At 37.7% G+C, this 13,557-nt stretch overlaps 1 protein-coding gene across 9 annotated transcripts in view; it reads left to right on the top strand.

Annotated features, from left to right (window-relative positions):
• Window positions 1-13,557, top strand: part of SLC10A7 (solute carrier family 10 member 7) — a 256,432-nt gene that overhangs the window by 25,563 nt on the left and 217,312 nt on the right. The window contains exon 5 of one of the 9 annotated variants that reach the window (XM_065545560.2): window positions 8,143-8,448. The exons of the other annotated variants lie outside the window; for them this stretch is intronic. Coding sequence (XP_065401632.1) covers window positions 8,143-8,358 — 216 coding nt within the window. The 3' untranslated portion in view covers window positions 8,359-8,448. Of the gene's footprint in view, window positions 1-8,142; window positions 8,449-13,557 lie in introns of those variants that run through there. 9 annotated transcript variants of the gene reach the window in all.

Raw genomic sequence — 13,557 nt, 5'->3', positions numbered from 1 at the left:
AATGTAGAAAAAAACAAAATGCACCACAAGTGAGGTCAGCTCCACCCAGCTGTGTGTGTGACAGCCAGAACTTCAGGTTAGGGATCTAGACTGTGTTTGCTACTTGCAGCGTTAGGCTATGGTCTTGCCTAGTCTAGTATTAAGACAGTGTGCTTCTTTTAATGCAAGCATATTTAGCTGGCATTTTTATTATATTTTACTTAGCAGGTTGAAGGATTTTAGAACTTTGATAGTCATGCTGAATTCCAAATGCATTTTAAAGAAACATTTTTATTTGGGGTATAGAAGAAAGATAACGTGTGTGCGTGTGTGTGTGTGTGTGTGTGTGTTTACTTTCATCAATGGGGCTGGTGCTCAAATCTCTTCAAAGACAATTTAAGAATGTCTCCTTAGCAAAGAAAATTATTGCATGTGGTGAAGTCTTTAAGTCATAGATGAAGGTCATGAAAGTCTGAGTGTATTTTAAAAAGGTTTTCTATCTGCTTGGAAAGCAAATGAAGCACTCATTACTAACTTTCAAAGTATAGCTATGAGATTTTTGCTAGAGGTGAAAGATCAAGATCATCACAGTCCAAATGGAGACTGAAAGTTCAATTTCTGACTTACGAGTGAGGCATGAAACATTTCAGGGTTATTTTGCATTATCATTGGGGAGTTGGTCTTGCTAATCCAATGCATTAAGATAAGATTCATTGAAACATTTATAAAGGCAGTTAGAGTAGATCTAATCAGCAGAGAGGACTAGGAGTGAAACGGAAATCTGATCTGTCAGTCACTTTCTCCGCTTTAGCAATTACTTAGCCTTTCTGTTCTTTGCCTTTCTCTTCTGTTAAATGGGGTTACTGCTTTGGCTTATAGTGTAAGATTAATGGCATCCTGGTGGAATCTTATGTCTGAAAAACATTGTCAGCATTGAGCCTTCTTGCAAGCTGGCAGATGTATGTTTTTTAGCCTCCAGACTGGTGTGCTTTCTGAGGAGTAGTAACAGCTACTTTTCCCTCTTTAACAGATGAAAGAACAGAAGTAACAGCAGCAACAGCAAGAAATTCTATGTCCCTACTCTTCTACTGTATCTACCTTTTAGCTTCAGTCTTATCTTCCAGATTGGGCGAGAGTTCTTAGGAGGTAGAAAGAGTTGACTGTGTTTGTTTTAAGCTGCTATAAAACTTGTGAAACGTACCTAGATTTCCCTGTTCTTTGGTGTAACTTAGAATTTTCTCATTTAACCCTGTTGCCCAGCAAATTGTCTTCATTTTTACCTCTGTAACCAAAAGGGCTCTTTTAATAGATTAGCGGTGATTTCTAGTCACCAATCCCAGTGGCCAGTTCTCAGTTCATATCCTCCATGACTGATACCATGGCCACTCATCTCCAAATTCCTTCTGCTTCCCTGATACTCATCTCTCTTGATTTTCTTTCCATGCCTCTCATCACTTCTTATTTTCTTCTTGTCTGGTTCCTTTTCCATCCCAATGGTGTCTTCCAGAGATCTGATCTAACACAAAGTGTTAGCCCTGCTAGATTCCTGTTTCTGAATCCTTCTCCCTATAGCTAAAGCCATATGACCCCCATCTTTGGGTTCGACTATGCCTCAGACGTTAGGGCCAGTCCTGATCTTGGGCGAGAAGTATTTACATAACTCGAGCTTAACATGCTGTAGCACTATGTCACCACCTTTTCTGATAGGCCACCTGACCTTAAGCACAGAATACCCTGCCTTGGAATCAAAGCATGTGCTTAATTTCTGCTTTTACCATTACTAACCTAGTGGTCTCAGTAAGTCCTGGACCTCTCTGGCTTTTGGTTTCCCCATACAAGGAGCAATAATATTTGCATTCTCATTTCATAGGATTACTTACAAGGATCTCATGCATTGGTATGTGGAAGTACTTGTAAACTATGAGGGAACACATCAAGTAAGCATCAGCATTATCATCATTGCAGAAGTTTGTCACTGATGTATTAACTGGGTTTTCTGAGTTAATATTATTGCTGTCTCAAGAACTTGATCTTCTAAATTCGCTCATTCATTCACTTCATTCATTTATGCAAAAACATTAGTCAAGTGCTTGCAATAGCTTGCTGTATATACATAGTACATTTATATAATTTTCAGTTTAGTAAGTGATATAAAACAAGCAGTACATTGTAGCATAAGATGATTTGTATTTAAATAAATTTAATAAACTGGATAATTTCAGATTATTGGTTTACATTATAGGTCTTCAGTTTTTTTGTATAAGTATTTATTGTTGTAACCTGGAATAGTCATGTCAGATACTCAAGATAGCCCGTTTGGGAATTAAAGGCCATGGGGAGCCAAACTAGTAATTGAAAGATTGCTTTGAGAGTTTAGAACTAGATAAAGGGGATTGAAGATTGAATAGATTTATAGGATGTTTCTCTGAAACAGTAAAGCCTAGAAAAGCATCCCAGCTCCATTCCAATGAACAACAACAAAAAAATCGCAAGCCAAGAAACAATCAGGTATGTCTGTCGCTCTCTCTCTTTTTTTTTTTTTTTTTGAGACAGAGTCTCGCACTGTTGCCCAGGCTGGAGTGCAATGGTGCAATCTCGGCTCACTTAAACAGTTCTACATAAACATTGAAAATGTGTTATCAACCTAATTCTCCTTATTCAGTATCAGAATATCTGCATGTATGATGACTAGCAACATTTTTTGATAATTTGGTTTATTTTGATAAGTTATATTTTAAATATCAGGCTTCGTTCTTAGAGAGGCACTAGTCTAAACAACAACACATTGCTAGCTTTTCTTTTAGCTAATCTAATCTAATTAATGTTTATATGTTTGCATCTTATTATAGAGAATTTGACTATTTTTAGCTTTATTTCCAAATTCTGGGCATGTGCCTTTTTCAAGTTCTGTGGCTTGTCTGTGTACCAACTACACGCTAGCTACACATGTATTTGTGTATATTTATGAAGTTGTTATTCTTGAAAATAGAAGACTTATTCTTAATAATTTACTAAATCATGGAGTTACGAAAATGTCAATAAATTAAACCTCAGAAGACTTAGCTTCTTCTTTTGGCCCCATCCCTAACTAGCTCTGTGATCTTGGGTAGTCTTTTCTTCAGCTTTTTAATCAATTGTATGTAGGCACGGTTGTTTTAGATGAAAATATTTTGGGGGAAAAAATATAGGACCCATGTAAATGAAAGGAGATATTCTGTCACTTTAAACTGTTTGCTTCTTGGTGTAATATGATCTATTTTTATTGCATTAAATGTAGATCTTTATGCTTTCCCAACCTATGCTCCTTTTATATTAAGATATTTGACATCTGTCTGTTTATTAAGAACATGGCTGGCTGGGCGTGGTGTCTCACGCCCGTAATCCCAGCACTTTGGCAGGCTGAGGCCAGTGCATCACTTGAGCTTAGGAGTTCCAGAGCAGCCTGGGTGACATGGTAAAACCCCATGTCTCCCCAAAAATACAAAAAAACTTAGCTGGGCATGGTGGTATATGCCTGTGGTCCCAGCTCCTTGGGAGCCTGAAATGGGAGGATCACTTGTGCTTGGGAGGTGGAGGTTGTAGTGAGCCAAGATCCTGCCAACGCACTCCAGCCTGGGTGAAAAGAGTGAGACCTTATCTCAAAAAAAAAAAAAAAAAAAAGAAAAAGAAAAAAAAAAAAAGGAACGTGGACAGTGTATAGGCCAAAGGAGTCAGGTTTAATCTGTATTGCATTGCTACAAACTTTAGAACTGATTCTGTTAAACTTTACTTGCATTACAAAGTCATCAGGCTGTATCTTTCTAAGTATTTAATGAGAACATCCTGCTTAGTGCAATGAGATTTTCAAGCTCATTATTCATGACCCAAGAATACTTGGATCCAAACAAATGATCTGAATATATTGAGTGGGCTAAGCTGCATTCTAATCCAGTGCCAAGATACTGGCCTTGCAGGGCCCTCTGAATGAGGAATTTATTTTCCTTCCTTCCTTCCTTCCTTCCTTCCTTCCTTCCTTCCTTCCTTCCTTCCTTCCTGCCTTCCTGCCTTCCTGCCTTCCTGCCTTCCTGCCTTCCTGCCTTCCTGCCTTCCTGCCTTCCTGCCTTCCTGCCTTCCCTCCTGCCTTCCTGCCTCCCTGCCTTCCTCCCTCCCTCCTTCCCTCTCTCCCTTCCTCCCTCCCTCCCTCTCTCCATCCCGTCTTTCCTTTCTTCACACAGGCAGAAACTGAAAAGTTTTCCAAAATATAATTACTCTGTGTATAATTTATTCTTTCTTCTTTCTTTCCCTTGCCTTTTTCCCCCTCCTCCCTCCACCTTTTTCCTTTTCTTCTCTTCTTTTTCTTCTCTCCAATCTTGGAACAATAATGCCAATCATTATTCACTAAATTGATATTGTGACCACAGCTTGAAAAACACTACCCTAAACTCTAATGGATGTTTACCATTCATATTTCCTCTTGAGTCAGCTCCTTTGATTCTTTGATTCTCTGGACAAACTTTTTGGCCTTTGGTCTATATGCTCTGGGGAATTTCTGGCCACCTATTACTTGCAGACAGTTCCTTTGACATTAGTCTTCACTATTTTGAGGACTTTGTCTTCTGATGAATTCTTTTGCTGCTTGTGGTCAGCTCACCTGATCTGTCAGCACTTATAATAAGAACCTTCTCATCCCCCATATCTAGTAAGTCTTGCCCATCAGTCAAGGCCCAGCTTAAATATAGTTTTCCTCCCAAAAAGCTGCTATAGATGCCCAGTCAGAATTAGTCTTTTCTTCCCTCCACAATACTTTGTACTTCTGTTGTGACACTCACCCTTAATCAGATATTTTTGCATATATTTGGCTCCCCAACCGATCTTTGAGTTTTCTTTGTGGGAACTACTTTTCTTTTGTATCTTTTTAATGCAGTGTAGGAGTAGCCTTAATAAAAATGGCAGGAAAAGGGCTTGGGGAAGCTGGAAAATGATCCAGTTTCCTCCTGGTCATATAGTGGTTGAAGTAATTTCCACAACTCTATGTTCCCCATCTCTCATTTCAGGATTCTTTCATGTATTTACTGTACTAGAATAAAGAGGGGATAGAATTAAATGATATCCTAGATTGGGCATATGTTTTTTTTTTCCTTCATGCAAGTCCATTTTAGTTCCAGTTAAGAGAGCCTATTGTGGGAATTATTCAGAGTGTATGCTTAATAGTGTTTCTCATTTACCAATTCTTCAAATATGAACCATGAGATAATGTTATGAAGTTCAATCTCAGTACAGTTACCTTAAGTTCACACTGGTTTGAAAATGGTATACCTTCTCAAATAGGCAAACCAAGGTAATCTAACTCTGACAAAAAGCCTGGGAAACTAACAATATGAGGTAAAATACTTTATATAGTTATTTACACTAATCTTTGTTTAAATGCATGATAGAGTATTCTACAAAAAAAATGCTTTGGACTTTTGTGGCCCTCTGATAACCCATTAAACTGATATGCCTAACTCTCATTTGAGTTTACAGTGAGTCTTTGTCAAAATAAGCCCTCACGAATACTCATTGCATTTGTGCAATGAAGTTGTTGGCATGTATGTATTCTTTTTGTTCCTCTGAAGTTTGATATTTCTAGTTCCCTAATTATTATTTAATTGCCAACTATTCTGTAGTGTTTGCATACTTGCTCTTAAGGGTAGGCTATATAGTCACATTTTGGTATGAAAAATGAGAACTGGCAGTATAATTTAAAAATAATCTACTATGCTCAGTTAGTCTATAAAGAGAGATGTGAATTCTCTTGGTTTGATGTCATCATCTTTTTGGAGATAACAAAAAAAAATAGAATTTTTGTTGAATGAATTATGTAGCTCCCTTGAAAAAAAATTTATTTTCAAATTGTGATTGAAAACTTATCAAAGGATTTAAAAAAAAGAGCCTACTTTAAGAAACAGTTTGCCTGTGGTTGATAAAGTTTTACAACTTCAAGCTTAATTGATAATAAAGGGACCAATAGAGAAAGAGGAAGGCAGTTAATTGAGTTAGAAGCTTGTTGGCTAAATGGAGGAGTCTTTTACCGGTTGAGTGGGAAAAGCCCAGTCTTAGGTTTTACAAAGCCTCTTAGAGATGTGAAGAAATGCAAGCACTTTCTGATTTCTGATCCAGAAGGAAAAAAAGAGCACAGCAGAAGGATGGAATAACTCAGGACTATTCTGATGCACAATTATAGAAGGTACTTTTAACCTGTGGGCAGTTCCTTTGCCCTACGTGGATTTAGTGAGCTGCTACCCCTTGCACAATAAGGAATGACCTCAATCACAGTAAACTCTTGCCATCAAAATAGTAAGATCAGCCAGTGCACGCTATGTGTCAGTTCTTGTTCTCAGTGCTTTACATATATTAATTCCTTTAATCTTTTGAGATAGGTATTATTACTATCCCCATTTTCCAGATGAGAAAACTGACACAAAAAGAGATTAAAAAACTTGTCTAGATTTACAGAGTGCAAACAAAGTAGAGTGAAGATGTCACCTCAGGCACTCTGGCTTCAATGCCTGTGCTCCTCACCCTCCCTTCTCTGCTCTTCTCTATTAACTCTGTAGGTAGAGCAGACTGCCTCAATCCACAGATGTTAGCGCCTGAACTACCTGTGTGGAAAAAATAAAGGCTATGTTCAGAGTAATGATTCCTAAGAAGTTATGGATGTGTTGATATTTCTGTTTGACTGGAAGCTTCCTTCCAGGAAGCTTTCGCCATTTCTGTGCTATGGCCCTGTGGTACTACCCTGTCAAGGCACATTTAACACAGACTGTTGAAAATGGCTGTGTATCTCACTGAAGCTCTCATTAGATGGCAGCAAATGTGTATTTCTTTTTTTTTTTTTTTTTTTTTTTTTTGAGAAGGAGTCTGGCTCTGTCGCCTGGGCTGGAGTGCAGTGGCCAGATCTCAGCTCACTGCAAGCTCCGCCTTCCGGGTTTACGCCATTCTCCTGCCTCAGCCTCCCGAGTAGCTGGGAACACAGACGCCCGCCACCTCGCCCGGCTAGTTTTTTTTTTTTGTATTTTTTAGTAGACACGGGGTTTCACCGTGTTAGCCAGGATGGTCTCGATCTCCTGACCTCGTGATCCGCCCGTCTCGGCCTCCCAAAGTGCTGGGATTACAGGCTTGAGCCACCGCGCCCGGCGCAAATGTGTATTTCTTATTCACAGTTGTATCCTCTGTATCTAGTGCAGTATTTGGCATAGATGAGGGACATGGGAAATGTATTTGAATAAATTAGTATTTCTGAAGAAATTTGTCTAGCCTTATGTGTATTGATTTAAATATGTATTATTAAGGCAGTAATTCATATTAAGGTAAACTTTGCCCTATGTTAAACTTTTATAGAAAAATCAAGGTACACAATAGGTTATATACTGTGGCATTTTTGCTTCTCTGTTATTCACGCCAATTCTGCTTTGTCTAAGCTTTAACAACCACAGCCTTGTGGTAGCAACCCCTGAAATAGCAGGCATAATGCCTGGAAGGAAATAAGACTTCAAATGCTTAGAAGGAAATAAAAGACTTCTATAGGATTGTTCTGGCCTGTAAGAAAATAAAATATTCCTAAAGAGCTAATAGTGCATTTTAAAAATCTATTAAGTGATGAAAAACAAAAACAGAAATCTTAGTAGCTGAATGGGACTTTTAGTCATTTTTTTTCCCTCCTTAATTTTGGATGATCTGAAATCATCTAGTCAAGTAAATATCTCATGTGGGAAAAATGATTTGCACGTTAGAAGATATTAGGAGATGCTCAATAAATATTTTTTCTGAACAAATGATGAAGTATAATTTCTTTCTCTTATTTAAAATAAATAGTGATTTATCCATGCAAGTTTCAGTATATAGAGAATTAAAATATATTCGAATATACTTCTTCAGGTCATCTCCTATTATGGTAAATACATTTAAAATTATTGTGCATATCTTATGAAATGCTTTTACCTATATTTTCTTTCTTTCTTTTTTTTTTGTTTTGAGGCAGGGTCTCACTCTGTCACCATGGCAGAAGTACAGTGGTATGATCATGGCTCACTGCAGCTTTCACCTCCCAGGCTAAAGCAATCCTCCTGCCTCAGTGTCACAAGTAGCTGGGATTACAGGCATGTGCCACCATGCTTAACTAATTTTAACAATTTTTTTTCGTAGAGACAGAGTTCCACTATATTTCCCAGGCTGGCCTCAAATTCCTGGGCTCAACAATCCTCCTACCTCAGCCTCCTGAGCAGCTGGGACTCAAGCTGTGCACCACTATGCCTGTCTATTTTTTTTTTTTTAATTTTTGTAGAGAAAAGGTGTTGCTCAGGCTGGTCTCCAACTCCTGGTGTCAAGCAATCCTCCTACCTTGGCCTCCCGAAGAGATAAGATTACAGGGGTGAGCTACCATATCTGGCCTATATTTTTCTATCTCTAACTTCCATACAATTGTATGAAGTACATAGGACTGGTTTTATATTATTCTGATTTTGTAGTTGGGAAAATAGGGATTGAGAGGTGAGATGACTTGTCTAAAGTCCCACAGATGGGAAGTCATGGAATCCTTCTTCAGGACACTTTCATCCCATTATGCATTGTCTCAAGCAAAAACAACAAAGCTCCATAAATCAGCCATATAAGAACTAGATCTTTTATTGGCTCTTCATTAAAGTTGGATGGCTTGACATTTTTCTGAGGGATGACTGTCAGTCTACTATTAGCTGAAAACAAATTATTGAGCACTCGTACTTTATAGAGCACTGAGTTAATATTCTGAGGACTGGGGAGCTCTAGGGTACAAGGAAGCTCAAACCTGGTTTGTTTTCACAGAGGTTGGTAATGAACTGGGGGGAAATTGGCAGAAACATAAACAACAGGTGAGTGTAAATGTGCAAGTCAGGTAAGGGGAGGGCGGGGAGGTCTCTAGAGCTTGAGTCAGGCTTACGGGTCCTGGTTGGAAAGTTGGCTCTTGGAAGTAATAGGTTTTCAAGTTCTCAAGTTCTCTTCCAGTAGTTAGGGCATTTTTTTGAAGAGCCTCTCCTGTGTGGTTAAGGTACCCAAACTGGCTGAAAGATACAAGAGAATGGGTATAGTGGAGGGGGTGCTGCTTATAGATTCTGTTCCGGGGACCTGGTCAGTGAAACAGGATTACCTGCATTGGGAGCAGGAGAGCAGGCTGGTTGAGGAAGCAATTGCAGTTTGGCTGACAATTTGACTGAAAGGTTGCTTCCTTATGGTGAGTTGGTGGCAGAATTATTGCATTGCTGTGCCCCATAGATACGAAATCTAAATGGAATAACCAAACACTGGGTGATATGGGTGGGCCAGGGGCACAGGCCAAGCCTGTGTGTCCTGCATCACTGGCAGTTATAGAGTTAAAAGAGAAGACTGCCACTGCCCTAGACATAGGGGATTCTCCGTGTGCATTTCTTGTACACCTCAAACATAAAAGAACTCCCGAATTTGTTTTGGTACCATGAACCCAAACTCTACCAGGAAGCCAATTCCACCCAGGAGAACACAAATATATCCCATTCTAAGAAATGTTAAAAATGTATCTGGAACTGTAAGACACCACGCACATATAGTTTTCAAAAAATTATTTGTTTAGATAAAAGGGAAAACAATTGCAGTGTTAGAAACCTTATTGATACGCACCTGCTTTCTCCTCTGAATTCATACTATTGACTAGGTCATATAAAATATTTCCTGGCAATAAATATGTGTTGCTTAAAATAGTTTGTTAAATGATTAATGTGTGTGAACATGTTTTGTAAATTACAAAACATTATTTTCAAAACGTTTTTGAAATAACATTATGTTATTGCTATTAAAAAGCTAGCTTTAAAAAATTACAATTGGAAAGTCTATTGGATGTGGTTAATTGGTAATAAAGTAATCATTGCTCTCAAGAGCTTATTTGAATGACCTGCAGTTTCTAGTTGAGTATTGAATTGTCTTATTGAATGTTGTGTTATTACTTCGGGAGTTGTGATATGTTTCACCTTGGTTTAGAAAACCATAGTTTTATCATGATACCTGAAAAAAGATTTAGTATTCTCTCTTTTTCTTAAGTTGTCTCACACATTCACATTTCTTTTTACTTCATAAGGCTGGGAAGAGAGAATACCATAATAGTTTACTTGATTTTTAAAATCTTCTTCATTTTTTAAATCTCTGTATTTTTATAATTCATACCTCTTTTCTGAGCTTCTTGCCTTCTCTTTCCTGCCTTTTCCCTCCTTTTCTTTCATCATTGTCTCTCCTTATCTATTCTGGTGAATTTTAATTCCTTCACCAACCAGGTGTTCACCATGCTAGACTCTTTAGAAGGACCTTGCATGGTCCTCTGGCCCTTGTGGTGTTGTAATCATCCTTACGGCTGTCATCATCATAGTCTCTTTCTCTGGGCATAACTGTTTTTTCAGCGCAGAGTAGGACTTTCTCTTGGATTTCCAAATCCTGAACCTGGACTCGTATGTGCTTTCCTGGTACTGTGTCTTCTTCTAGGAGCCATTGTAGTTAGACTGTCTGCTCTGGCAGTAATAAATACTCTGAAGGTCTTCAAGGACAGGAGATTACCTTGAACACCAAGTCTTTGTATGGCAGGTGTTTCCAGGGTCCACTGGGACTCCCTAAGGAATTCTGCGCTCAGCACCAAGGTGTTAGGAAGCGTCTTCCAAACGATGTGACACTGTTTTGCTGTGACCACAAGGTCCATTCCAAAGCTTGCTGCTGGTGTCATGCCCCTTTAGGACTTTCTGCTAGGTGGCCACCTACTGTTTGAAGTCCTGCTTCCAAAGTCCCCTCAAAATGAATCACTGCAGCTTGATTTGGATGTTGTAAAAGCCAAGGAGATAAATGGTCAGTGGAGAGCAGCTATATCTCTAACTCAAAAATCTCTAGTCACAGTCAAATAAGATAATCTTCTTCAATTCCCTCCTGTGTGACTCTGTACAAATAATTCTCTATTTGATCTGGGAGATAGACACAATAGGAAATTGGTTTGGTTATCCTAAGTTTTACTGTTTTGCTTGTTTTCCTACATTTTTTTTTCCAGTGGGTAAAAGGGATGAGGTGGGATGGTAGAAAATCATTGACGTTGGTCTATATGGTATGTTCTGGTCCCCACATTTGACTCTGTCTAAGGCAACACAGAATATTAACTCATTGGAAGGATCTGCCTATATTATTATTGGGTAAGTACTCAATTCATATTTAAGGAAATAAAGGAAATTAATTTGTTGCAAGGAAATTAATTCCTTGTATCTGTCTTTTAAATTGGGCTTTATTTTCTCAAATTGATCAAATTTAAAAATTTTTATTTTCATTTTGGTGATATATCAATAACTCCCACTCTTTTATCTGATTTATGCTAATCTGATACTAGTAATAGGAAGAACTTTTCCCTTTTATTTAAAAAAATCCATACTTACCTACAATAGCATAAATCCCATAATTTTATTACCTATTATCCTCATGTGTACATTAGATCTCTAGACTTTTTATCTAAATATCTACTACTTTGTATCTGCTGACCTACATCTCCCCATTTCTTCCTTTGTCCTGTTCCCAATAACCAGTATTTTTTTCTATCTCTCTCTGTTTGACTTTTTTAAAAAATTTAGATTTTATATATAAGTGAGATTATGCAACATTGTTATTTCTATGTTTGAGGGACAGATAGTCAAAGTGCAATTTGAGTTCAGTGTTTCTTCATTCATTTTCTGTCTGGTTGATTTATTCACTCAGAAAAAATTTTTAGAGACAGAGTCTCTCTCTGTCACTCAGGCTGGAGTGCAGTGGTGGGATCATAGTTCACTGCAGCCTTGAGCTCCTGGGCTCAAGCAATCCTTCTGCCTCAGCCTCCTGAGTAGCTGGAACTACAGGCACATGCTACCATGCCTGGCTAACTTAAAAAATATTTTTGTAGAGACAAGGTATCACTATGTTGCCCATGCTGCTCTTAAGCTCCTGGCCTCAAGCGATCCTCCTGCCTTGGCTTCCTGAAATGTTGGAATTACAGGTGTGAGCCACTGCACCTGGCCTGATCTTTTCATTATTAAAAATGGGTCTTGAAGTTCATTACTATTATTGCATTGCTATCTATTTCTCCCTTCATATCCATTAATTCTTGCTTTATATATTTAGAGGCTCCCGTGTTGGGTGTATAAATATTTACTGTGGTCATGTCCTCTTGATGAATTGACCCCTTTATCATTTAATAATAACCTTCTTTTTCTCTTTTGACAGTTTTTTACTTGAAGCCTATTTTATCAGATATAAGTATAGCTATCCCTGCTCTTTTTTGATTACCATTTATGTGGAATATCTTCTATCATTTTACTTTCAGCTTATATGTCTTCTTAAAGCTTATGTATATCTCTTGTAGGCAGCATGTAGCTGGATCTGGTTTTTTTTTTTTTTATTTTTTTTAATCCAATCATCCTCTCTATGTCTTTTGTATTAGAGAATTTAATCCATTTACATTCAAGGTTGTTAGAGATAGGTAAGGACTTACTATTACCTTTTGTTACTTGTTTTCTGGTTGTTTTGTTCTTTATTTCTTTTTTCCTCTCGTCATCCTTTGTGATTTGATCATTTTCTGTATTGCTGTACTTTGATTTCTTTCTCTTTATTGTTTGTATATATGATGTAGGGTTTTTTTTGTGTGTGTGTGTATAGTTACTATGAGGTTTAGATAAAACATCTTATAAACTACTGTTGTAAGCTGATAACAGTTTAACTTCTGCCACATACAAGAACTTTAGCCATTTACCTTACCCCATTTATGTTTTTAATCTCAAAATGTACATCTTCTAATATTGTGTGTTCCTTTACAATTTATCATCGCTTTAGTTAATTTTCACTGTTTTGACTTTTAACCTTCATATTAGAAATATGTATGATTTACACACCATCACTACAGTGTTGGAGTATTCTAGATTTGTTTATATGTTTACCTCTACTGAAAAGTTTTTTACTTTCGTATGTATTCATGATAGTAATTATTGTCCTTTTGTTTCCACTTGAGGAACTCCTTTTAGTATTTCTTATAAGACAGGCCTAGTGGTAATGAATTCCCCTAGCTTTTGCTTGTCTATGAAAAACTTTCTCCTTCCTTTCTAGAAAGACAGCTGTGGGGATATAGTATTCTTGGTTGTCAGTTTTTTTTTTTCTTTCAGTACTTTGAATATATCATTCCACTGGCTGTTGGCCTATAAGATTTCTCCTGAGACATCCACTGGTAGTCAAATGGGGACTCCCTTATGTGTGACTTGACTCTTTTGCTGCTTTTAAAGTTTTCTGTTTGTCTTTGACTTTTGACAGTCTGATTATAATGTCCCTGGGAGAATTCCTCTTTGGATTCAATTAATTTGGGAACTTTGAGCTTCATAGATATGGATGCCTGTATCTATCCCAAGGCTTGGAAAGTTTTTAGCATTCTCTGTGTCTTCTCCTCTGGACCTCCCATAATGCCAAAAATCTGTTGGCTTAGTAGCATTCCATAAGTCCCATAGGCTGTTTCACTCTTTTTCTTCTTTTTCTTATTTTTTCTTCTGACTGAGTCACTTCTAAAGTCCTTTC

Source organism: Macaca fascicularis, chromosome 5, assembly GCF_037993035.2.
Source record: "Macaca fascicularis isolate 582-1 chromosome 5, T2T-MFA8v1.1".
Taxonomy (NCBI): Eukaryota; Metazoa; Chordata; class Mammalia; order Primates; family Cercopithecidae; genus Macaca; species Macaca fascicularis.
The sequence above is the reverse complement of the archived record's forward strand: the minus strand, read 5'-3'. Positions and strand labels throughout refer to the sequence as shown.